At 43.9% G+C, this 25,288-nt stretch overlaps 1 protein-coding gene across 1 annotated transcript in view; it reads left to right on the forward strand.

Annotated features, from left to right (window-relative positions):
* Positions 1 to 761: 761 nt before the first annotated feature.
* ANKEF1 (ankyrin repeat and EF-hand domain containing 1) overlaps positions 762 to 25,288 on the forward strand; it is a 29,686-nt gene continuing 5,159 nt past the window's right edge. The window contains exons 1-8 of the mRNA XM_054023331.1: positions 762 to 806; positions 6,396 to 6,783; positions 7,430 to 7,629; positions 11,032 to 11,181; positions 13,734 to 13,857; positions 14,778 to 15,597; positions 22,726 to 22,952; positions 24,601 to 24,791. Coding sequence (XP_053879306.1) covers positions 6,438 to 6,783; positions 7,430 to 7,629; positions 11,032 to 11,181; positions 13,734 to 13,857; positions 14,778 to 15,597; positions 22,726 to 22,952; positions 24,601 to 24,791 — 2,058 coding nt within the window. The 5' untranslated portion in view covers positions 762 to 806; positions 6,396 to 6,437. The remainder of the gene's footprint in view (positions 807 to 6,395; positions 6,784 to 7,429; positions 7,630 to 11,031; positions 11,182 to 13,733; positions 13,858 to 14,777; positions 15,598 to 22,725; positions 22,953 to 24,600; positions 24,792 to 25,288) is intronic.

The following is a 25,288-nucleotide window of genomic DNA, read 5'->3' on the forward strand; positions in this document are numbered from 1 at the left end:
ACGTGCAGGGGACGGAGGGCTGCGGATGGGGGGGTGCCATGAGCAGGGCTGCAGACTAGACGAGAGCGTGCAGGGAACTGGGGAGCATGCACATTGCGGGGATGACGTGCAAGGGACGGAGGGCTGCGGATGGGGGGTGCAAGGAGCAGGGCTGCAGACTAGCCGAGGGGGTGCAGGGAACTGGGGATCATGCACATTGCGAGGATGACGTGCAGGGGACGGAGGGCTGCGGATGGGGGGTGCAAGGAGCAAGGCTGCAGACTAGACGAGGGGGTGCAGGGAACTGGGGATCATGCACATTGCGAGGATGACGTGCAGGGGACGGAGGGCTGCGGATGGGGGGTGCAAGGAGCAGGGCTGCAGACTAGCCGAGGGGGTGCAGGGAACTGGGGATCATGCACATTGCGGGGATGACGTGCAAGGGACGGAGGGCTGCGGATGGGGGGTGCAAGGAGCAGGGCTGCAGACTAGCCGAGGGGGTGCAGGGAACTGGGGCCCAGAGGGGGGGATGAGGCGGAGGGAGCGGCGGGTGCGGAACGGAGCGCAGGGAAGCGGGGATGGGGCGCAGCTGCCCACACAGGCTGGACCCAGCCCGCCCCGCAGCAGCAGCGCGCGCCAGGCGGGGACACCCGGCGCGGAGGGGGCAAGGCTGGCATTATGACGCATGGGCGGGCGGGGCTTCCGGTTGCTATGGGAACTGCGGGCTAACAGCGTCCCTCGCGCTGCCTGTCCCGGGGCGCGCTGCAGCCCCTCCAGCGCGCGCGCGCCTGAGCCATGCCGCCCGACCGGCTGCTCCCCCCTGGGAGGTGAGTCCTGGGCTCGTGCTGGGTCCCCCTCCCCCGCCCCCTCCCCCGCCCCAGCACGTCACAAGGGAGCACGCGCAGGGACATGTGGGGCAGGATTCCCCCGGGGAGTTTCAGTGGGGTAACGTGCTCTCCAGGGTAGTGGGCGTGCAGCGCCAGTGCTGTGGCCCGCCCCCAGACGTGGCTGCATTTTGGCAGTGGGTGAAGGGGTGGGGGGGATCCCGGTGCATCGCTGTTGGGAACTTTGGCCAACTTCTTTTAGGAGGAGACATGCAATGGAAATGCAGCGTGGCTGTCCCTAAAGCCTGCACTCCTGCAAATACTGACACGTGCTCCACTTAACCCTGGCCTGAGCAGGAGGGAAGCCACTGGGCTGGCCCATCTTTTGCCAATTCTGGTTTGTTCTCCAACTATCCTTCATTAGCGTTAGGGAGGACCATGTCAGTTGGAAATGTATGTTATCCCATCACTGTGTGAATGTATTTCTCATTAATCTTAATAGATGTTGCAGAAGAGTAGATACATTAAGCCCCTACTCTTTAACTTCCAGGCGTGCTTAGCCCCAGGTCTCCCCATGTGGGGCTCAGGATTGGCCCTTACACCCCAGTCGTGCAATGGATTTGCATGGGCAGATACGTGCACCAGTATGGAACCCTGCTGCCTTCCATGGAGGCCCACCCATGAGGAGCGCAGAACAGGAATGGGAGATTTAGCAATTACAAATTAAAAACAGACACTGGAGCTGACTTGTAATTTTCTAGATGGGTGCATGAGTCAGGTGTGAAGTCCCCGCAGTGTCCATTTGCTTCTCCACTATACGGTATATCTCTGTCCAAACAGAACATTTTTTGAGAAGTGGCATACAAGTTAAAAATAAAAGGCAAGGGGATATCCATCTGAGCCTTAACTGTAGCCAGGGCCGGTGGAAGGATGTTTCGCGCCCTAGGTGAAACTTCCACCTTGCGCCACCCCTCCCCCCGTCCCCGAGCCCCCGCCCTGAGGCGCCCCCCTGCAGCAGCTACCCACCCCCCCACCCTGAGGCACCCCCTCCCCCCCCGCCCCAGCTCACCCTGCCCCACCTCCTCCCCGAGCACGCCGTCGCTGCTTCACTTCTCCCGCCTCCCAGGCTTGCGGAGCCTAAGGTGATTGGCGCTGGGTCCCCCTCCCCCGCCCCAGCGGTGGCATGCGGGGGGGGGGGTGGGGTGGCACACAGGGGAATGCCCCAGCACGTCACAAGGGGAGTTCCCCTGCGTGCCACCCCTCCCCCCCCTTGCTGCAGGCAGCCCTCCCCGCGCTCCACTGCCCCAGCTCCCTCCGCCTAAATGCCGGCGGCTGCGGTCGCTGCCAAAGAAAATGGCGCCCCCCCAAATCCTAGCGCCCTAGGCGACCACCTAGGTTGCCTAAATGGTTGCACCGGCCCTGACTGTAGCCTTGTAGTTATTCGCTGTACTGGGATAAATTTTCATCAGACTTTGTTGCTCATCTCCCATTAAACATGAGTCAAATGGAGTCTTTATTTGTATAAAGCAATAAACACATGGGGTACTGTTACCATATTAAGTTCTTTTATGTCATACTATAAGGCTCATGCTTAGATACACTGTCAGTATGTAAACGAATTAGAAAATTTTAAAATGCCTATTTTTTTAAAATACAAAGTTGGTGATAACTTTGTTTACTGATTTGTGAACAGTCATTGTTAAAAGGGACATTGTCAACTTGAAATTTAGCTTTTAAAAAAGGAGTAAAAGTAGTTTCAGTGACTGCACATGTCCCTGAATTTCTCTGCCAATTTTTGTGGTTTTACGTTTTTCAGGGTTCTTTTTGTGTGTGTGTTTCTTTTTGTTGTTGTTGCTGGGTGTGTCTCCCACACAAACAATGGGCAAGGAGCCAACAATATACACAAAGTGCTGACACATGCACACACTAAACAAACAGAGGAAAAAACATTTTTCTCAACTCTTAAAGCCTTGCTCTAGCAAAGATTTATTGTAATCCTTGAGACTATGTTTGTGAGTAAAACAAAGTGCGTATGTAGGTGTTTGCAGGTTTGTGCCTTAGGTGTTACTGGTAACAATAACTGGGGAAAAAATCAGGCAGCGGTGTGATATTTTTATAGTTGATAATGGCCTTTGAGAAACACAGTGGGGGAGATTTTCAAGGGCATAAGGGGCAATTAGGCCCTCAGCTTCCATGGAAAGTCAGTGAATGGGGGAGTTGGACTTCATCTACTCACCCTTGTGTGCCCTTGAAAAGCTTCCTCTTGTGCATCTAGCTAGTTAGGCAAGTTCCAGGACGAAACAGGAATCTGCTTAAAAGGATCTTCCTACTAATGGGTGCACTGGAAAAATAATTAAACTGAAATTAAAATGTTTTTTGATTCTCAGCCTAGTCCATCACAAAACCACGGTGGAATCTGGCACGATTAGCTAGTGTCTCCCTCATTGGTTTTCAAGAGAGACAGAAGTGTTACAGGTTTGGATTTAGGTTTATTGGCATAGCTATGTGAGATGTTCGCCAGAGTGAACCTGGCTCAAGGCTATGCCATCAGTCCTTCCTCCCAACAAAGAATAATATGTCACAGGTAAAACCGATTAAAACTATGTAATGAGTTCAGTTCCTAATATTTGCTTAACAACACAGACTAGCAAGATGCTGAACAATATTTTTAAAAAATCAGTACCAGTATAGTTGCAAATTGCACAGAATTAGAGTTGGTGTTGGTAACATCACCCATGTTTTAACGTTCCCTGACACTTCCCATTTTAGTACCCTGTTTTCAGTTGTTTATAACTTTGACAAACTGTAACTGCTTGGGCTGGAATTTTCCATGCTGAGTGTTTGTCTGAAACTGAATTATTTAGAAAAGTTTCAGCAAAAATGGTTCAGGGATTTCCAAGAATGAGTTTAGGGGAAAATGTTGTTTTTTTCCCCATTTAAAAAAAAATTGTACAACCATTTTCACGAGAAATTCCAACTCCTTCATGCTTTGGAGCAGGGATTTGAAATTTGTCAGGGACGTTGTGCTAGTGTCAGGGGTGTGCCTTCTGAGGCTGTTGTGAAAATCTGCTAAAATTGGCCAAATTATAATCCTCTAAAAAATCAGTTTGCACATGCTCAGTAGTGATGTTAGTTTGGCAGTTAAGTTCTCTGAAGGTTTAATCTGCATTGGGACATGCTCCACCCTAGGGATGCAGAGGCCAAGCAGGACTTTCCTTGCATTTGCGGGAGGTTGGGCACTAGAACTGAAAGCAGGGAGTCTTTTTCCTGTGCTGTTCATACTCCCAGGGAGCATGGAGAAGGAAGAAGTTGCTGGAGACTGAACTCGTATGAGAAGCCTGGAGGGAGAGGGGGAGCTGCATGGAGAAGTAGGACACTGAGACTGATTGGACAAGGAGACTAGGAAGAAGAAGCCTGGGGGGAGACTGGGACTGGAAGCTGGGGTGGAGGAAAGACTGGGACTTGGCTGAAGAGCCTGGTGTGGGAGAGTGGGCCTGCGAGGAGCAGCTTTGGTTTGTGGGGATTCAGATGAGTAGCCTGGGGAGAGGGAGACAGGGACAAGGAGCTGGTGGAGGAAGACTGAGATGAGGAGCTGAGAGGGAATTACAGGACTGGGACAGAGACTGGCTGAAGGGGACAGGGCCCAGAAGTGATCAGCCTTTGTGGAGGAGAGAGGAACAGAAGGGTCTGTGACCATTGGCGCTTGCTCCCTTTTACAGCCTGGAATGGAACCCATTATTTCCCAAATCTGTCAACAAATATCTGTGAAACCACTGGCAAAATGTGCCTCATCCCTTCCTAGTGGTTGGTCCACGTCCAGTATGACAGCCCATTATTGCTTTCAGTTACTCCACTAGTTCAAGTAGTAGAGGTCTCTTCTGTGGCTAGCAAGGTTCTGACCCTGCTGAAGACCCTTGGGGAGATCAGTATGGTTCTATGAGGGCACAGCTAATCACAGAGCCAGTAGGCGCTGCTCACATGGGGAGTCTCATTGCTCTAGAGGGGAGCTCTTGGCGGGATTGTGCCTCCCAAACTCACCAGCGCACACGGGGAATGCACAGTCTGCACCATCCCTTTGGGTGTTACAGCATGCTCTTCTCTTGGTGAGGAGCCATTTATGCTGGCCAGGGTGGAACCTTCCCACCCTTCCTTGTCCATTTTGGGATGTCTTCTACCCCCAGAGCACTAAGAAGGAGCAGGGACTGTGATTGTGCCTGGCTGTTGCTCAGAGGTAGGGACACACAAAGCAGCTGAAGGACTCTTTGTGCACCTGCTCCCTCCACCCAGCCACCAGCACAAGGCCAGGCACAATTGTGCCTTGAAATAATACAGTTGTACACTTTTTTTTGCAGGGGGAGAGGGGAGGGTGACCAGAGTCTCTAAGCATTACCGCAATGCAAATCAACAACAACGTGGGTGGAGAAGAAGGGCTCCACTAATACATGGCAGATTTTTAAAAAGTGAATCCAGTCTTCCCTATCATCATATGCCAGCAGGCAACGGAACAGGACTACAGGCAAAGAATTCATACTAAAAATTACAAGGGGCTTCCCCTGTTCCCCTTAGCATCTTCAGACACCATCCCTGCAGAGCTCACACCCCTTTGCGCCCAGCAGCCAGGCCCCAGTGCTGACTTGCTGTGTAGAGTCTCTGCTCCCAGTGACTTGTTAACATTCCAAGCTGAACTTCCTTGTGGGTCACAGCTTCCCTGGTGATCTGGAATGGAGAGCACCTCTGAGTTCTCTTCATTCTGGGGTGAGAACCCTGGGAGGCAGCTTGCATCAATACAAGACATTCATGATTGTCTGTTATAAGAGACTGCACTTATTCCCTTTGACAGAATAATCAGATGCAATATGTATGAGGAGGAAAGAACAAACCACACATGACTGACGTTAGTCTTTTTGCTTAGTATGCTATCAGGTGGTGCGTGGATGCTGTGGTAACAAGGATGATATAAGAACCGACACAGAATAGAATTTAACATTTAAATCCAAGCATTTGCCTAAACAGGTTATTACTTAGATCGTAAACTCTCCGGGTCAGGGAATATCTTATTGTTCGTGTTTGTACAGCGCCTAGTACCATGGAGTCCTGGTCTGTGACTGGGGTTGCTCAGTACTACGGTAATACAAATATAAATAAATAATAATCTAATTCCTAGTGATATTTAGTTTGGAGAAAGCCACATCCTCTGGAAAGGTAATTCTTTAAATTATTGTTGGTACAAGGGTCAGCAACCTTCGGCACGTGGCCCATCAGGGTAATCCACTGGTGGGCCGCAAGACATTTTGTTTCCATTGAGCGTCCGCAGGCACGACCCCCCTGCAGCTCCCCGTGGCTGCGATTCGAATGATTTTCGAAGTGTTATGTGCGCATGCATGTCTCTGTGTGTGTCTATACAGAGGTGTGTATATAATATATACCTGTATGCATATGCACATATAAAATCAAGAATAATGAGGCTGCTCAGAGGCCTCTGAAGTCAAAATGAAAAACTTTAATTGACCTAAACGTGATTTGGATCAAAACCCATTATGGCTTGTAAGGAGAATAACTTCACACCTGTTTTTTTTGTGTTTTTTTGCCCAGAAAGCATTCCCTTTGAAGAAGACTAGCTTCAGTTGATCAAGGATGTCTTTGACGGACAAAAGACTTGAAAATTTGCAGATCTATAAAGTTCTCCAATGTGTTCGCCAGAAAGACAAGAGGCAGATCGAGAAGCTGACCAAACTTGGATTCCCAGAACTCATTAATTTCACAGAGCCTGTCGATGGAGATAGTGCCCTTCATTTGGCGTGCATCGCAAATGACATAGACATGTGCAACTTCCTGCTGGAGCAAGGAGCTCATCCAGATGTTCAAGACCGAATGGGACGCACTCCTGCAATGAAAGCCGCCGAGCTAGGACATGACTTAGCCTTGGATAAACTAGCGAAGGCCGAGGCAGACATGACCATGGTTGATAATGAAGGAAAAGGTAAAAAGAGTCCCGCTTAATCATATTAGACAGAAAAACCATCTTTGAAGCCAGAATCAACACAAATTGCAATCCTGCTTTTTTCACCGCATATGTGTGTTATGTTCCCCTCTAGTGGCTGGTCAACATAGCGGGTAAGAGTCTTCTGCTGCAGGACTGTTCTTTGGCTCATGTAGCAAAGGTCTGTGGCTTGGTACTGAACATCCAAAGATTCCACCCAGGGTGGGTGTTGACTACACATACAACCCAACAAAGCCATTTTTCTTAAGAGCTTTTGTGGTGTTGAAAGTGAAGACATTTTTACTGGATCAGGCAATTAGGTTGTAGCTCTCTCCAATAGTTAGTTTTATATGTGCCTAACTATTAAGGGTCAGCTTCTGATACCCTCACTCTCATTGAATATTGCTTTCTCCACAAGTGGTCCCATTGAAATCCCAAATATCATTTCATGTGTTCATTTCTAAAGTCTTCATCCCGTAATCTGATTCAAATGGACAGACCCATATGCCTGAGAAATGAATGGGTCTCTATACTGGTTGAAGGGGTCTGTCTGTGCAGATCAGATTCCTGAATCAGGGCCTTTCCTACTATTTGATTCAGCCCCCTACCGTTTGTTGCTTAACAACCATTTTGTTTTTTGTTCCAGGCATTTTGTTTTACTGTATTTTACCTACGAAACGGCACTGCCGCTGCGTTCAGATTGCTTTAGAAAACGGCGCAGATGTTAACAACTGTACTATTGATGGGAAGCCAGTATTCCTACAAGCCTGTGAACAAGCACACGAGATTAAGGAAATATGTCTGAAATTTTTGGAAAGAGGAGCAGACCCCAATGCGATAAACCTAGTAGGAATATTCCTAAAATTAAATACGTATACATACTATTGTAATGTAGTTGTAAGACCACTACAATATATGACCATAAATCTTTAAATTGAAATAATAATGAGACACATCAGGTGGTTAACTTCTGGGCAATGCACAGATGACTGCCACTGATAGCACCTCTCCATCATTCTTGTTTTATTTTACTGAGGTCCCACACCTGGATCATTTATCTCCTGTTTTGGATTTTGGTAGGTTCTGATCCAATTATTTATATGTGTAAAAACAACCAGGTCATCTCCCCAAATGGTGTGAAGTGCTATTGCCCGTTGACTTCAGTGAAGCTGTGTCCATTACACTGGCCGAGGGATCTGGTCTATTGTTTTAAATGTTGAAATTATATTCAATAAAATTAGAAACATAATGTGGCCGGCCCTGCATGAGAACCAAGGCAGTGAGATGTTACAAGAAACCATATCCTTTACCCTCCTTTCCATCTGCACAGGTTTGCAAGGGGCAGCCATAATCCAGGTCATTTATTTGTTTATCCAGTACAATGAGACATTTTAAAAAAGCCAGACCAGTGCTCAACGTTCCATATGTTTCAGGTAACCACAAATCCAGGAGCTTATCCTCATCCCTCTAGTTAAAGTCAACCAGTCCAGACATTCCTCATGTGCCCACAAACACCGTCCCTCACCGCATTTTTGTCTCCCAAGATGACCATGCATTAAAGGTCAAGAGACTCAGGCTATTTCAGCCCAAGAGGGGGAAGTGAGTGCCAAAGTCACTCACAGAGAGTGCCCTTCCAGCTGCCCCTCTTTATTAAGGTGTGGGGGCCTCCAATTGGAATGGCTTTACTGTTTGTGGGTGATATGAGCTCCAGCGTGCAAAGAAAGCAGAGTGTTAGTACCACAAATGGTGCAAGACACTCCATAGGGAATGGCTTAGAGATATTGCCCTGCTCTCCCTTAGTACCAGCTGGTGGATTGAAGCTGTAACAGGGACCTGCTGGCTATGCCTCTCTTCTCCCCCCCCCCCCCCCCCCAAAAAAAAAAAATCTTAATAGCATTTCTCCACAGTAAACTCTCTGAGCCCCACAAGACACATTCAGCCTGCCTGGAATTTGCACAAGCATAATCACTCCAGCCACTTGCTAGCAATACAGCAGCTACTTCCAAATATACCCTTTGAAATAGACCAGAATAACAGATGAACAATCAAATTTCTTTACTTATTAACTATTGAGTTAATCTGCTTGTTTTTATTGGGTCAAAAAACAATGCAAAATTTAATGATTTTTTTTAATAAGACAAAAGAATCCCTGGCACCTCCTCCTAACAGTGATAGGCAATGAGGAACATTTTAATACCGGAGCTTAGCCGTAGGGAATTATTTTCTGCTCAGTCAGTATCTTTACCACTCCCTAGGACAAATAATTTCCTATTCACTGTGACTCGCTGTCTGGCCCCAGCTTGTACAGAATAATTTTCAAAGGAAGAGAGTCACACTGCCTGGCTTGCATGTCCAGGGTGATGCCCAGGGGAAGGAGATTCTATTTCCTCCACCTCTGGTCAGCTAATAATACTTTACCTGACTGGAGCATCTCTTATAGTAGAGTGCTTCACACTATATATATATAATTATATATATATATGACTCCACTGAAATGTGCCCGCCCCTGGGGTGTAAAGAACAACAGCACAAGGTCTTAATAATTCTAGACTATATTTCCCTTTCACATAAACACATTTGAAAGAGACAAAATGCGCAGGCAGCTATGCAGAAAGGTAGCGATCCAAGTAATTCTGCAGTACACACTTGGATTAGTGCATAGCCCTATGCATCAATAAACTCGTCATGTACAGCCCTATCCTGTGGTTATCTTACTGGAATTCCAGCAGAAAGCCACACTCCAACATGCGGTCTGCCGTAGCAAGTAAGGGGCAGAGTGTGTGTCACTGACTATCTAAGAAGATATGCTATGCATAAGGAAAGGTCTCTGGGTCACATAAAGCTAGACATTCCTAAGAGCGTATATTCTGTTGTAACAAAATGTGTACAAATGTCATGCATAAATTTGATGTTTGTACTAGCATATGCTAGTTTTGCTTGGGAATATAAGAATACTGGTGGAATTCCCCAAACCCTGCCATCTTCTAATAAACCACCTCCTCCTTGACAGAACTGGTGCACTGAATCAGTCTTTCCTTGCAGGTCCATCTTACCACATGGACACATCTAGCACAAGTGGTTCTCAGGCACATTTTGCAAAAAGTTCTTGGTATTGGCTAGAACAGTTGCTCTCAAGCTTTCCAGATTACTGTCCCCCTTCCAGGAGTCGGATTTGTCTTGCGTACCCCCAAGTTCCACCTCACTTAAAAACTGCTTGCTTACAAAATCAGGCATAAAAATACAAATGGCATAGCTTAATATTACTGAAAAATTGCTGACTTTCATTTTTACCATATCATTATAAAACAAATCAATTGGAATATAAATATTGTACTTCCATTTCAGTCTGTAGTCTATAGAGCAGTATAAACAAGCCATTGTCTGTATGAAATTGTAGTTTGTACTGACTTCGCTAGTGCTTTTTATGTAGCCTGTTCTAAAACTAAGCAAATGTTTAGCTGAGTTGACGTACCCCCTGGAAGACCTTTGCGTACCCCCAGGGGTACACATACCCCTGGTTGAGAACCACTGGACTAAAGGAGCCTATGGTCCCGTGTCCCTCTCTAGGTCCTCTGTGACATGGAAAAACATGCATCCGAAGAAGTGGGCAGTAGCCCACGAAAGCTTATGCTCTAATAAATTTGTTAGTCTCTAAGGTGCCACAAGTACTCCTGTTCTTTTTGCGGCTACAGACTAACACGGCTGCTACACTGAAACCTGGAAAAACAATGGTACTCTGTTTTAAGTCTGTATCCACAGCTGTGGAACTCCTAAGCAAGATCCAACAAGCCCTTTGAGTGTATGAGAACAATGTCAGTTGCTGGGTGAGGAGCACTTCGTTGAAGTACCCAAAATGGCTGAGCTGAGCTTTTCTGAATATCTAGGGGCTGATCCCACAAACATGCCTCTGCGTAATTTTCCTCAAGTGAGTCGGCACATTGACTTCATAGGGACTACTCACTTGAGTAAAACTACTTGTGTAGTTGCTTGTAGGATTGGGCTTAGGTGGCTTGATTCTATAGCTTTTACTCAAGAGAAGACAGTGGGACTGCTCACGTGTTTTAAAGACTGTAGGATTAGGTTCTTAAAGGTGATCTGCAGAAGACTTTTGAAATTATTGGGCTTGCACCCACCCTTCTTTGCTTCTTTATGCTGCATAAAGGAGGCCTTCAGTTCTTCTATCCCCTTGTGACACTGGCTTGGGCTGTCTAACACGAAAACGAACATTAAAAGCTGTTGAATTTGCAGGCTACTGGTCGCACTGCCTTAATGGAAGCGGCAAGGGAAGGCGTGATAGAGGTGGTGCGTGGCATACTTGAAAGAGGAGGAGATGTTAACGTCTTTGACAACGAAAGACACAATGCTGCACATTTTGCCGCCAAGGGAGGCTTTTTTGAGGTATCTTGTTAATAGTACTGAAACTTAACTTCAAAGCTACCCAGCCTGTTTTTTTCCCCCAAGCCAAGCATCTTTGCTGATTAAGTAGAGAAATCAGTATTCATGAATGGCTTCTATTAAACCATCGAAGGGAATTTCGAAATGATGGTATTTCTCTTATAAATCTGCAGCCGTTTTCTGTGAGGTACCTATAAATGCATGTTCCTATTTATGTCTTATATGGGTGGGCCCACCAGGGCAGAGGGGTCTCACAAGGCTGTGTGTCCTAGCTGTCTCTCACAAAGGGGGTGTTGCTTGTAGATGCCCAGTGATGGGGGAGCAGCTTCTTTTCTTCCCTGTTGTCTCTAAGGCATGTTCGGGACTAGGGTGACCAGACAGCAAGTGTGAAAAATCGGGACGGGGGATAATAGGATCCTATATAAGAAAAAGACCCAAAAATCGGGACTGTCCCTATGAAATTGGGACATCTGGTCACCCTATTTGGGACAACTGTGTATTTGTCCCCTGTAATTTCAACAGAGATGGGGGAACTGATCAGCAGCAACTACCCCCCCCCATTCCTACCCCAAAGATCTCTACATTTCTGCTATAGAGAAGCCTGAAGGCAATGCCCACCCCACTAGTACCATGTTGTTTGGATCTAGGTCACTTACTGTAGCAGTATTGTTCTAGCTATCACAGGTAATTGCTTCTTAAAACACAGCAGCCTTGGATGGGTTGGTGGTAATAGGGATTGAACGTGGGCACTCTAGATTTAAAAGCACAAGCGCCTACTGCCTGGCTAAGGAATCACATAACTGTAGCAACCTCATAAACTTTTATATGTAGATTAATCAGTGGAGAGGGACAGAGAGCTGCACAGTGTGGGCATAGATTACACAGTATTTCAATTAGGGCTGTCAAACAATTACAAAAATTAATTGCAATTAATTGCCGTTTTAATCGCACTGTTAAACAATAATAGAATAGCAATTTAAATGTATTATAAATATTTTTGGATGTGTTTCTACATATTCAAATATATTGATTTCCGTTACAACACAATACAAAGTGTGAAGTGCTCACTTTATATTATTATTTTTTATTACAAATATTTGCACTGTAAAAAAGATAAAAGATTGTGCAGTCTACAAGTCGAAGCATGAAGGGGCATACGAATGTTTAGCATATCAGGCACGTAAATACCTTGCAACGTTGGCTGCAACAGTGCCATGCGAACGCCTGTTTTCACTTTCAGGTGACGCTGTAAATAAGAAGTGGGTAGCATTATCTCCCGTAAATGTAAACAAACTTGTTCAGCCAATCACTGAGACAAACAAGAAGTAGGACTGAGTTGACTTGTAGGCTCTAAACCAGGGGTTGGCAACCTTTCAGAAGTGGTGTACCGAGTCTTCATTTATTCACTCTAATTTAAGGTTTTGCGTGCCAGTAATACATATTAACGTTTTTAGAAGGTCTCTTTCTATAAGTCTATAATATATAATTAAACTATTGTTGTATGTAAAGTAAACAAGGTTTTTAAAATGTTTCAGAAGCGTAATTTAAAATTAAATTAAAATGCAGAGCCCCCTGGACCGGTGGCCAGGATCCGGGCAGTGTGAGTGCCACTGAAAATCAGCTCACGTGCTATAGGTTGCCTATCCCTGCTCTAAACTTTTACATTGTTTTGTTTTTGAGTGGAGTTATGTAACAAAAATCTACGTTTGTAAGTTGCACTTTCATGATAAAGAGATTGCACTACTGTACTTGAATGAGGTGAATTGAAAAATACTATTTTTTATCTTTTTTACAGTGCAAATATTTGTAATAAAAAATAATAATATAAAGCGAGCACTGTACACTTTGTATTCTGCATTGTAATTGAAATCAATATATTTGAAAATGTAGAGAAACAAAAAATAAATAAATTTAAATTGGTATTCTATTATTGTGTAACAGTGCGATTAAATCTATGCTTAATCGCAATTAATTTTTTAATCAAGTTAATCTGTTTTGAGTTAATCGCTTGAGTTAACTGTGATTAGGGTGACCAGATAGCAAGTGTGAAAAATCGGGACAGTGGGTGTGTGGGGGGTAATAGGCCTCTATATAAGGGCTGGTCTACACTGGCGGGGGGGAATCAATCTAATATATGCAATTTCAGCTACTCTATTCGCATAGCTGAAGTCGAAGTATCTTAGTTCGACTTACCTGGCCGTCCTCACGGCGGCAAGTCGACCGCCGCGGCTCCCCCGTCGACACCGCTTACTCCTCCTGCCGAGGTGGAGTACAGGCGTCGATTCAGGGATCGATTTATCATGTCTAGACGAGACGTGATAAGTCGATCCCCGATAGATTGATTACTATCCGCCAATCCGGTGGGTAGTGTAGACATGGCCTAAGAAAAGGCCCCAAATATCGGGATTGTCCCTATAAAGTCGGGACATCTGGTCACTCTAACTGTGATTAATTGACAACCCTAATTTTAATTATTAATTTTTTTTTGTTAAAAACCAACAAATCCCAGTCATTTTAGTGCAGGGTTTTTAATGGCATTGACTTTGCTTTTCTAGATCCTAAGAATTATTTCAGCTTATAATGGAGATGTGGGGCTCATTGCTATGAATGGGAACACGCCACTTCATTACGCTGCTGCTGGGGGTTTTGCGGACTGCTGCAAATTTATAGGGCAAAGAGGTAAACAAAAAATGTGTATTTACATAGATCATACAAATCTTTGCTTGTCTTCTGTGCTAAATACAGGATTTCACGTCTCTATAAATGGAGGATTTGACTTTCCAGAACTGTCACAGCTGCACTTGTAATGAGCATTTAATCCACTGACAAATACAGATTGTCAGGAAAATGTACCTAACTGGGTGGCTGTGAGCCTGTAGAATAATTCTCAAGGGAGGCCATGGATGCTCAATAGATTTGAGTCATTTAAAACTACGCTGGGTTAAGTATTTAGGCATACGCAGGTGGGAACGATACTCCATTAGCATTGGGATGGGTTTCAGAAGTGAGTGTCCACAGCTGCTTTTGAAACTTTTACATTTCATAGGAAAATAATCATTGTATCACTTAAAGGGACTGATCCAGAGCCTATTGAAATTAACGGAATGACTCCCCTTAATCGCCACGTGCATTGGATCTGACCTCAAAGAAGCTGTGGTCACACTGACTAAAATCAAAGTCAGTGACACACCTGGAATTTCACTGTTTCCACATGAACCTGCAAAATCTGTTCATGCTCTGTTCATGAGGTCCAAACATTTTAAGTAATGGCACCACACATAGCCAAACTTCAATTCTCGGGTACAGAATGGTGAGTTAAAAATAGTATTTCAACCTTAGCTTTGCTCTTCATGGCTTCTTTTATTGGTTTCCATAAAATCTTTAATACTTTCAGTGTAGTTTTTGTGTATTTGGTTTAATAACTATCCCACTCCCTAGTTAAAAAGTGCAATTTAATAGTTCTGTGTAGATCCCAGACAGCATAAAATTATAGACCCTGTTAATAATTATCTGTAGCAGTTTGCAGCAAATCTGAATTAAGACTCATCTAGTTTATACACCATCTTGTTTTTTCAGTAAAACGATTTCTGTATGTTTAGGCTGTGATCCTAAATGGAAGAACCTACTAACAAAGACCCCAAGAATGACTGCCAAAGAAGGTGGTTTTAAAGCAGCATCAAAGGAACTGCGCAAAATTGAACGACTCCATGCTAAAATCTCCAAACCTGGACCGAAGGAAGACAATCCACGCTGGGCGATGAAGTTGCATGATTGGTCCTTAGAACACCAGACAGCCCTTCGTGAGGCATTTGAGGTGGTGGACAGAGGTGATGGAACAATAAGCAAAGATGATTTTGCATCAATTATTCAGGAGAAGTGTGATTTTGTGGATGCTGAACTAATACAAACCGTAGCCCAGGCACATGATAAGTCTCGTGCTGGGGGGATTAACATTGAAGAGTTCTTTAAAGGTTCCAAATACTTGCAAAAAGCCTATCTTATTTCGTCTTTTGGACCCAAAAAGAAGAAAGGGAAGAAAGGAAAAGCCAAGAAAGGCAAGTTCTCCATCCCCGTGCCCATCTGCGTCATTCCAGAGAGCTTGTACCCACGCCGAATAGATGGCGGGCCCCCTATGTACATGATTGAGACCTATCAGAATGTGACCGATGGTAACCGCTTTAATCGGGATCACCCCCCTGAACATCCTTTGCAGGATGACTCTGTGTGGTACATTGATGAGCCGGAGAAGACTTACACCAAGATTAACTATCTTACTAAAGCAGGAGACATTGTGTCACTGAAAAAAGCATTTGAAGAGGGGGTACCAGTGGACATTAGAGATGTATATTATAAAACTCCTTTGATGGCTGCATGTGGAAGTGGAAACATGGATGCCGTGAAATATCTTCTAGAGAAGGGGTAAGTTTTTGTGGGGAGGGTTGTTTTTGTTGTTTTTGCACAGTGTATATATTTGATAGTCACTTAAACACAAAAGAAAAAAAACTTGGAGATATTTAACTTTATTCTTAAGAATTTGCATAGTGTTTATCACTGTACAATCAAAGCATTGCAAGCAGTAATGAATTTAGCTTCATAACGCCCATGAGGTAGGGTATTGTTGTTATGATCCTTGTTTTTGAAGATGGGGAAACAGAAGCACTTAAAGGTGATCTTCAAAGTTGGCTAAAGCCAACATTTTCAGAGTGTTTGCTAATTGAGGGGGTCTGAGCTTTTGGTCTTTCAGAAGTGCCAGGTACCTACATATCCAGTTGAAGTCAATTGGATCTGCAGGTGCTCAGCACCTCTGAAAATCAGCCTTGGCATGTCCCGAATTGGGCATTCCAGAAATGGAGGCATTCAAAATTAGTGGATGCTTTGGCCTAAGTGACTGGCCCAAGGTCACACAAGCAGTCTGTGGCAGAGTTGGGATCTCCTGATTCCCACTGCCTTTAGAGGCAAAGGTGTGAATGAGACTGGTGCGTAAAAGCATTACTTCTATTCTACAGCCACAGCGGGCTGACACATGGACTGAGTAGATCAGGCTTAAGGCTATAGTCAGACACTGCTATCTAATATATTCACCACTTTAAAAGTTCTGCAGCAGAGTGTAGTCAGCAGACACACTAGGGAAATCTTCATAATAAAAGGTAGGATTTTTATTTTGAATGATAGTTAACGATTCATTAAAGTAATTTGGAAGATGTTCCCTTAGGCATTTATCTGAATGACTGTAGGGCTATACCAGAGCACGACAGGGTGTCTGTTCAAAGAGGAGAACAAAAGAGCAGTATGTTATGTTTTATGCAAAAATCGCTACACACAAGTGTGATGGGTTTTTAAAAAACCTTTATTTTTTTTTAATTTTAAAGACAATGACATTTACATTAGCATTACTCTCTACATGTAGCAATTCCCATTTCCAAGGGTGAGCAGTTACTTTAGGGTGACCAGACGGCAAAGACCCCAAAATCGGGAATGTCCCTATAAAATTGGGACATCTGGTCACCCTAAGTTATTTACAATCTTAGGCTCTGTTGTTAGTGAAGCCTTGCTGAGGCTGGCACGTGCTCCTGTATCTGTCAGCTTCACCAGCAGCTTGCTGACTCAGCAGACCTCGATGTTGTTCATAAAGACCATGGGCTCGGTTCTGTATTGAAGGCGCTCAGCCAGGTTCATTGTCGACAAAGCACAGTTCCAGTGCCCCATAGGAGCTACAGGTACACCACTATATGTATGCCTGTGACAATGGTACCAGTTCAATCAGGATGCTAGGATCCGATCCCCTAGGCCAGCACAAAGATGCCCCTCCTATGTCTTCTCCTTTTATACATTGATATAAAGACGTTACGTATTACATTCCATATGCTTTTCATTCTTTTCTTGTACCTTGCACCTGCTAGTTTTAACAAAACATCCTCATCCATTATCCTGTCATTCCCTCAATATCTTACGAGAGGTCTGTCTGTCCCCAACCCATCTCCTGGGAATGTGTTCATGCAATTACTTGAGAACTCTGGGTGTTCCTGTACCATCCTCTCAGGCCTGGAATGTGCTTACTTGGTGTTAGCTAATACCTGGTGCATTGAAATTTTGCCAGGGCCAGGCTTCCTCTGGTTCACAGCCTTTGGTTCTTACTGTTAGTTGTGTGTAGGGCTCCAGTAAGGCCTCTTTTGCCTACAGGCCCCAATCCTGAAGAGGCTTAAACTCATGCAATTTAATGCATTTCAGCACTTCCACTAACATTAGTGGCAAGTTTCAGAGTAACAGCCGTGTTAGTCTGTATCCGCAAAAAGAAGAACAGGAGTACTTGTGGCACCTTAGAGACTAACAAATTTATTATGCATCCGAAGAAGTGGGCTGTAGTCCACGAAAGCTTATGCTCTAATAAATTTGTTAGTCTCTAAGGTGCCACAAGTACTCCTAACATTAGTGGGACATTTGTAAAGTTACGTACATGTTTAAGCCTGTGCATTCTTGGGATCTAGTGGTTATGCTCATTGGGCCAATTAATCTTTACTGACTTCATCAAACCTCCATTGAGTTCAATGGAGTTACAGCTAGGATAAGTTTTGCCCCTTATCTTTAACATTTGGACCTTGTAACATGGTAAAGCAATGTTAATTTTGGGATTTTAAACAGACAAAAACAGGAAATTCAGAGGTAAAGTGTCATAGTAAATGTCAGCTTTGCACCTTTCGGCAAGATAGAATTTCAGTACATGGTGAAAATATTGCTATGGGAATCTAACTGGGCTCCTTTTTATAACATGGTCTTTCAACAAACCATATCGAGTGGAATACAAAGTGTTCTGTATGTTCATCTAAGGTTCTAGAAAATGGTGCAGTTTGAACATAAATCGGCAGTGCGTGCTGTGGTTTATTTGCACGGTTTTGCTGGAGCAGGTTTATAAATCCGTTTGATTAAAAAAAATACAGCAAGAGACAGTGCTAACATACAAGTCCTGTGTAAATCAACGTTATGCCCTCCTCTGGAATACTCTGTTCAGATCTGATCAGCTTGTCCCTAAAAGGATAAAATAGGAGCAGAAAGTGTTCAGTGAACAGATGGAGAGAATAATTGCAGGCTTGGAAAATATTGCATATGAAGGGAGACTGGAAGGCTTGTGGCTCATTGACTCCAGAAAGGAGATGAATAGGAAATGATAGTGATGCATAAAATAATGAATGTATGGAGATGATTGAGCACTTCCCCTCCCCCACTTTCTTACACCAGATCAAGTGTTATCCAATGACACTGAAAGCCAGCAAATTTAAACCTGGTAAACAAATAACACTCCATTAGCCTGTGGAACTTATTGCCGAGATGTCACTGAGAGCAAGATTTCAGCGGGATTTTAAACAAGATTAGACATTTATATAGATTACAAGACCATCTAGGACTACATTAGTAAAGAATGTAAAAGACGTGTGGATGGAATGTAAACCCTTGTGTTTCAGGGCATAAAGTCACCTTTTGGCCAGAGCGGGTTAGGAAGAAACGTATCCTGAAATATCTTATAACAGCGGGGTTTCTTGCATCTTCCTGTGAAGCATCTGGTATGGGCTCCTGGACTAATGTTCTAATGGATGCTTCAGTTCAGCAGTTTCCACATTGTACCTCTGTGGGACAGTCCCAGATACAATGAAGCTGATGTAGCTGGGGCGTGTGTGTGTGAGGGGGTTTTGGGGAAGAACTTCTCAAAGGTCTTTTACTCCTTGTAAACCCACACAGTGGGGCTTCTGAGAGGCAGCAGCCTTGGGTAGGATTGTGGGAGGAGCTTGTGGCTTGTTTGAAAACAGGAGGGAGCATCTTTCTCCCCTTCGATAACTGCGAAGGAACATTGGTGAAGTGAGAAGCCAGGAGAAGTGGCTGATGGGGCCCCTCCTGTTCTGAGCTCCACCTGAGAGAGGTGTACCATAATCAACTGGGTCCCAGTCCTGCATGGATGGACCCCTGCATGCATGCAGGGCCTCATTAACTTCGGCTTGCACACAGGTGTCTACATCCCTGGATCTAATTGCCTTGGACTGGAGACAGTCCTTCAGACTACTGCATTTCTGTTAATTCAGTTCTTTGCATGTAAATTTTCATTTCCAAAAAGTAAAAAAAAAAATTAAGAGTGAGTAAAATAAAAAGCAAATGCAAAAAATATGAATGGGAAATATTAAAAAAATGAAATTAACCAGAAGGGAATATGGAAGAAGGAGGGAAAAGTCTGAATATAAGATGTAGAAAGTGTAGAGGCATAATCAGAATCGCTATTCAGGTCACATTTTATGAAGCAGCTATGTCAACAATATTGCAGCAACGTTGATTATTTCTGTTCTGTAGTAAAATAAAATATTTTTATTCTTTCTGCTAGCCTAACTCTTATGCTTTCTCTCAAGTTGCACATTTCACTTCTGTCATGCCATCATTGCTGAACTGCTGTGTAGGATAAACTGGATAAACAATACTGAAAACATCCCCCCAGTTACACCAGTGTGAAGTTTTTAATATCAATCTTGATTCTTTCTAGCTCTGAATAATTAAAGAAATACTGTAATTTTCTAACCTAAAGCTGTAGAGACATGCAGTGTTGGATCATCAGCTTGTATAAATCAGCATAGATACTCTAGTTTCAGTGGCGCTACACTGATTTATGCTAGAGGTCTGGCAATTTATAATCAGAGAGAGTCTGTTTAGTTTTAAAAGCAAATAAGAGTATTATTTTATTCTAGAATACGCATCCGTTTAAGTACTGTGAAATCTGGTAGTAAACTACTTGGCCACATCCCTTTTAGGATGTAACTAGTTCAAAATAAAATCGGGTGCACTGACTTTAAAAAAAAAAAACACGGTTGAGAAAAATCTAAAGAAAATCAAAGGAAATGATCTGATAATTGGATGCACTTCTCTTTCATGTCTCCCTTCACTGTCATCCCTATTTGGAGTCCATAGGCTGTAATTCTTTGGGCTGTGGAAGAGATGAAAATGTTAAACTGGGAGGGGAACTGAAATAAATGATGTAACTGGAATTTAGAGATAGTACCTGGAAGGGTTTCTGCCTCACATCTATTGTGGCTTGTCTTCACTGCATCAGTTAGCTCAAGTTACTGTACTAGAGGTAACCAGGCCCCAGTGAGCGCAATCACACTGCAAAACAACACTGGAGTTACACAGTTGATTGGATTATCAGGCGATGAGTTACTGTAAGTCACTGCATCCTAGGGTTTAAAGCACCATTTAACTTGACCAGGAGATTTTTGTGAGTGGATGGGAGTTGAGGAAAGAGTAACCCTTGAATGATCACGTGAGCTAACTGTGCTGTGAAGACATGCCCTTAGACCTGCTTCAGTTTAGGCCCTGATCCAGCTCCTTTTGGAATTGAATGGAAATTTTACTCTGGGCTTCAGTGGAAGTAAGATCTGTGTTTAACCCATACTCCCTCCCTCCCTCCTCCCCTCACACACTTCTTACTTCTATCCACAGCTCAAGCTCCCGTTCTACCTCTCCAGGTACGTCTACACTTGGAGCTGGGGGTGTGATTTCCAGCTTGCAGAGACATGCGCTAGCGAGCATGCTTAAAAATAGTGTGTCACCATGGCAGCGCAAGCGGTGGGAGGGGCTAGCGGTCCCAAGTACATACCTACGGTCTCAGCTGGGTATGTACTTGGGGTGGCCAGCCCCTCCTGCCAGTCATGTTGCCATGCCTACATTCTGTTTTTTTAACGTGCTCGCTTGATCAGAGCTAGCACGAATATGTCTCCTCAAGCTGGCAATCCCACCCCCACTGCAAGTGCCGATCTCATCTCCTCTTCCTCTTCCATTAGGGGCAAGATCACTGCTTGCCCTGTATGCCCGTACAGGAGTGTGAAGTGCCTACTCACTATCCTGGACGCTGTGGAGAGAGCAGCCTTTCTTTGTAGGGCTACTACGCCCCTTCCTGTACAGGGAGGCAGGCCCCTGAGGGACAGGAAGAGGCTGCGGCTCTGCCTCCCGGAATGAGCCAACACGGCTGAGTCAACTCACGTGAGAAAAGTAAACTCTTAGTCTAGGTCAGTGGCAGATTCCTGTCCCCTGGATCATTGCTCCTGAAGCAGCAGAGCACCATGGCAGATTTTCAAGTGACAATCAACCGGAATTGTTCCGGTAAAAAGAATCTAAGAATGCTGAGCTTTTGTTAAAGAATGTAAAACATAGCCATAAGGGTTAGAAATGGTGGTCCAAGTGGTCCAAATGGAAGCCAAAGGACAGTGGTAGCAGCACTATAAAAGCGACATGTTTGATTAGTGTCATGAATCATTGACAACCCTATTGTTCCCCTCCTTATGGAAGCATTCTCACAGTAATGTGAGTAGGCACCGTACAGCTGTTCCAAAATGGGAATCGTAGGACTGGAAGGGAGCTCGAGAGGTCATCTAGTCCAATCCCCTGCGCTTATGGCAGGGCTAAGTATTATCTAGACCATCCCTGACACATGTTCGTCTAATCTGCTCTTAAAAATCTCCAATGATGGAGATTCCACAACCTCCCTAGGCAATTTATTCCAGTGCTTAAGCACCCTGATAGTTAGGATGCTTTTCCTAGTGTCCAACCTAAACCTCCTTTGCTGCAATCTAAACCCATTGCTTCTTGTCCTATCCTCAAAGGTTAAGAAGAACAATTTTTCTCCCTCCTCCTTGTAGCAACCTTTTATGTACTTGAAAACTGTTATCATGTCCCCTCTTAGTCTTCTCCTCTCCAGCCTAAACAAACCCAATTTCTTTCAATCTTCCCTCATAGGTCATGTTTTCTGGACCTTTAATCATTTTTGTTGCTCTTGTTTAGTTAAGTGGTCATCAGCCATACAAACTGCTCAAATTCATTTAGTTCCACGATAAGCCACATCAGGTATTTTAAAATATTTCAAAGCTGTATGACAGTGAGTTGAAAACCCACAAAAAGGCTTTTTATGTTTAAAAAGTAACGTCATGCATTTAATGTTTACTGGACCTAGAATTGTGAAACAATCAATATAGATACAGCAATTGCATTCATCTTTATATGTACACAGTCCCTCTTTATTAGAGAAGTTCATGGAGGACAGATCCATCAATGGATATTAGCCAAGATGGTCAGGGACGTAACCCCATGCTCTGGGTGTCGCTAGAGGTGAAATGGTTTGAATCTGGGATTAGATGACAGGGGATGGATCACTCGATAATTGCCCTATTCTGTTCATTCCCTCTGAAGCAGTGGTTCTCAAATTTTTGTACCGGTGATCCCTTTCACATAGCAAGCATCTGAGTGCAAACCCTCTTATAAACGAAAAACACTTTTAAAATATATTTGACACCTTTATAAATGCTGGAGGTAAAGTGGGGCTTGGGGTGGAGGCTGAAATCTTTTGACCCCCCATGTAATAACCTCATGACCCCCTGAGGGGTCCTGACCCCCAGTTTGAGAACCCATGCTCTGAAGTATCTGGTACCAGCCACTGTCAGAAGACAGGACACTGGGCTAGATGGACCATTGGTCTGACTCAGTATGGCCATTCTTATGTTCTTATGTTTTATTTATTTACAGGGCTGATGTAAATGCAACTGACAATTTCAAGTGGACTCCTCTGCACCATGCCTGCCATGCAGGTCAACAGGACATTGCGGAACTGCTTGTGAAGTCTGGAGCAGCGATAGATGCCGTTACAATCAACAGTGCCACCCCACTGATGAGAGCTATTGAGAGCTGTAGACTGGACTCAGTGCAATATTTAATTGATTCTGGTGCGAAAGTCCAGATGGAAAACAGAAAAGGTAAATATCCACATTATTTGTGGTCACTTTCGATTAAAAAGGCAGTAGAAGGTTTGGAGGTTTTCTCAGTTACACATAAGCTTTGTTGAGACGGTGGACCATATTGTAAAAGAAATAAAATGAAGTGGTATGTTCTTTGAGGATCCGGCTGTAATACATTTCTGGTTGTTGTCAGCATGGTGCTCTGGGGATAGAGTGAAAGTTGTCTTAGTAAATTTAGCAGGCATGTTCCTATTTTCCAGTGTTTAGGGTTAGTTTTTACTACATGGAACCTACATTTTAAGAACATTAAGAATGACCAGACTGGATCAGACCAGTTGTCCATCTAGCCCTGTATCCTGTCTCTGATAATGGCCAATGCCAGATGCCGGAGCATGGGGTTCTGTCCCTGACCATCTTGCCTAACAGCCATTGCTGGATCTATCCTCCATGAACTTCTCTAAGTATTTTTTGAACCCCACTATACTTTTGGCCTTCACAACATCTCCTGGCAACGAATACCATAGGTTGACTGTCTTGTGCGTGCATTTGTTTTAAACCTGCTGCCTGTTAATGTCGTTGGGTGAATTTCATTCTTCTGTTACGTGAAGGGGTAAATAGCACTTCCCTATTCACTTTCTCCAGACTAATTGTGATTTTATAGACCTCTATCATATCACTTAGTCATCTCTTTTCTAAACTGAACAGTCCCAGTTTCTTTAATCTCTCCTTGTATGGAAAACGTTCCATGCCCCTAATCGTTTTCGTGGTCCTTCTCTGCACCTTTTCTAATTCTAATGTACCTTTTTGGAGATGAGGTAACCAGAACTGCATGCAGTATTCAAGGTGTGGGCATACCATGGATTTATATAGTGGCATTATGATACTTTCTGTTCAGGATTTCTGTCATTTTGTGCTTTTTGAAAAAAGTGAGTCTCAAGAATTTGGGGTTTTTATTTATTTATTTATTCTTTATGTGAAGATTCAAGCTTAACTCTAGGTTAACAACGTTTTTTGCAGTGAAATAGAGTGTAATTGAAAACAACTCTGCTAGGACTGTAGTGGCTCCATGTTTGCAAATGGTTATTAGTGAGTACAATAATGAGGGAATGCTAGTTATGTAAAGCAAAATTGTAAAGGTTTTAATTGTGATCACCTGTAATGGCCATTGTGTTTTTACTTTTAATTCTGTAGGTGGCACTTGTTTGATGTGCTTCTTCCTGTTTAGCAGTGGGATAGATATTATTCTGCGTTAGCAAAAGGGACAACAAAAATTATCTGAATTTCTCCAGAGGTTATTACCGTCTAGCAGCAGTAGAGAGAGGGATCTAGTGCAGCTCTGCTAGTTTACTTGGTTTTCACGTGATGTAGTGGGAGAGTCTCATTAGCTTCAGTCTGCCGTCCAATAGATGTCATGCATCAGAAACTACTCCCAGTAGAATAAATGTTATTAAAGTTATTAAAGTAACGCCGTCCTGCTAGCATGAGTGAGCACAACTCATGTGTTTCATGGTTAGCAGGCTTGATCTCTAATTGAGTTCAGTGAATTGCAGTGTCATTATGCAATTACGGTGATCAGTGCCACTGTTTATTTTTATGGCTACTGACAGCTACTGACCGTGATTCTTATCATGAACTTTGTTTGCTTTTTGTTTTTCTTTTTTAAAAGGCCAGAATACTTTGGACATTGCAAAGGCGTACGCTGACTTTAGACTAATTGACCTGCTTCAAGAAAAACTGGACCGTTTGCCAAAACCACCAGAAACCAAAGCAGAGAAAGGGAAGAAAGGGAAGAAAGCTGGCAAGCCTAAACCAGCTGCTAAGCCCCCGCGGGGGGAGGCTGAAGCTGCAAAAGAGGAGGTATGATAGATAGCCTGGGGTAACGAAGTACAGCCAAGGAGGTGATTCGACTTGACTTGATTTGTGAAGCACTGGAGGGAGGTGGTGGAATCTCCTTCCTTAGAGGGTTTTAAGATCAAGCTTGACAAAGCCCTGGCTGGGATGATTTAGTTGGGATTTGGTCCTGCTTTGAGCAGGGGGTTGGACTAGATGACCTCCTGAGGTCCCTTCCAACCCTGCTAGTCTATGATTGTATGATTTGCCAACAGTTACTAAAATGCTGGTTTTCTTCATTTATTTTCCAGACAAAAGCTATAAAGATGCTCCACAAAATACTTACAGACTGTGAGAAAGGATTAAGGCTTTGGGTATCTGGGATTGTGTGGGGTTCCATGCGGAGCAGATAAAGCACACGACCAATGTGGTTGCAAGCTGAATCCAATTCTGTTTATTACAAGCTTTCTTTTATAGTTTTTCTTAACATTACATAACACAATTAGGCTATAATCACACATCTA

This window comes from Malaclemys terrapin, chromosome 3 (genome assembly GCF_027887155.1).
Source record: "Malaclemys terrapin pileata isolate rMalTer1 chromosome 3, rMalTer1.hap1, whole genome shotgun sequence".
Classification (NCBI taxonomy): domain Eukaryota; kingdom Metazoa; phylum Chordata; order Testudines; family Emydidae; genus Malaclemys; species Malaclemys terrapin.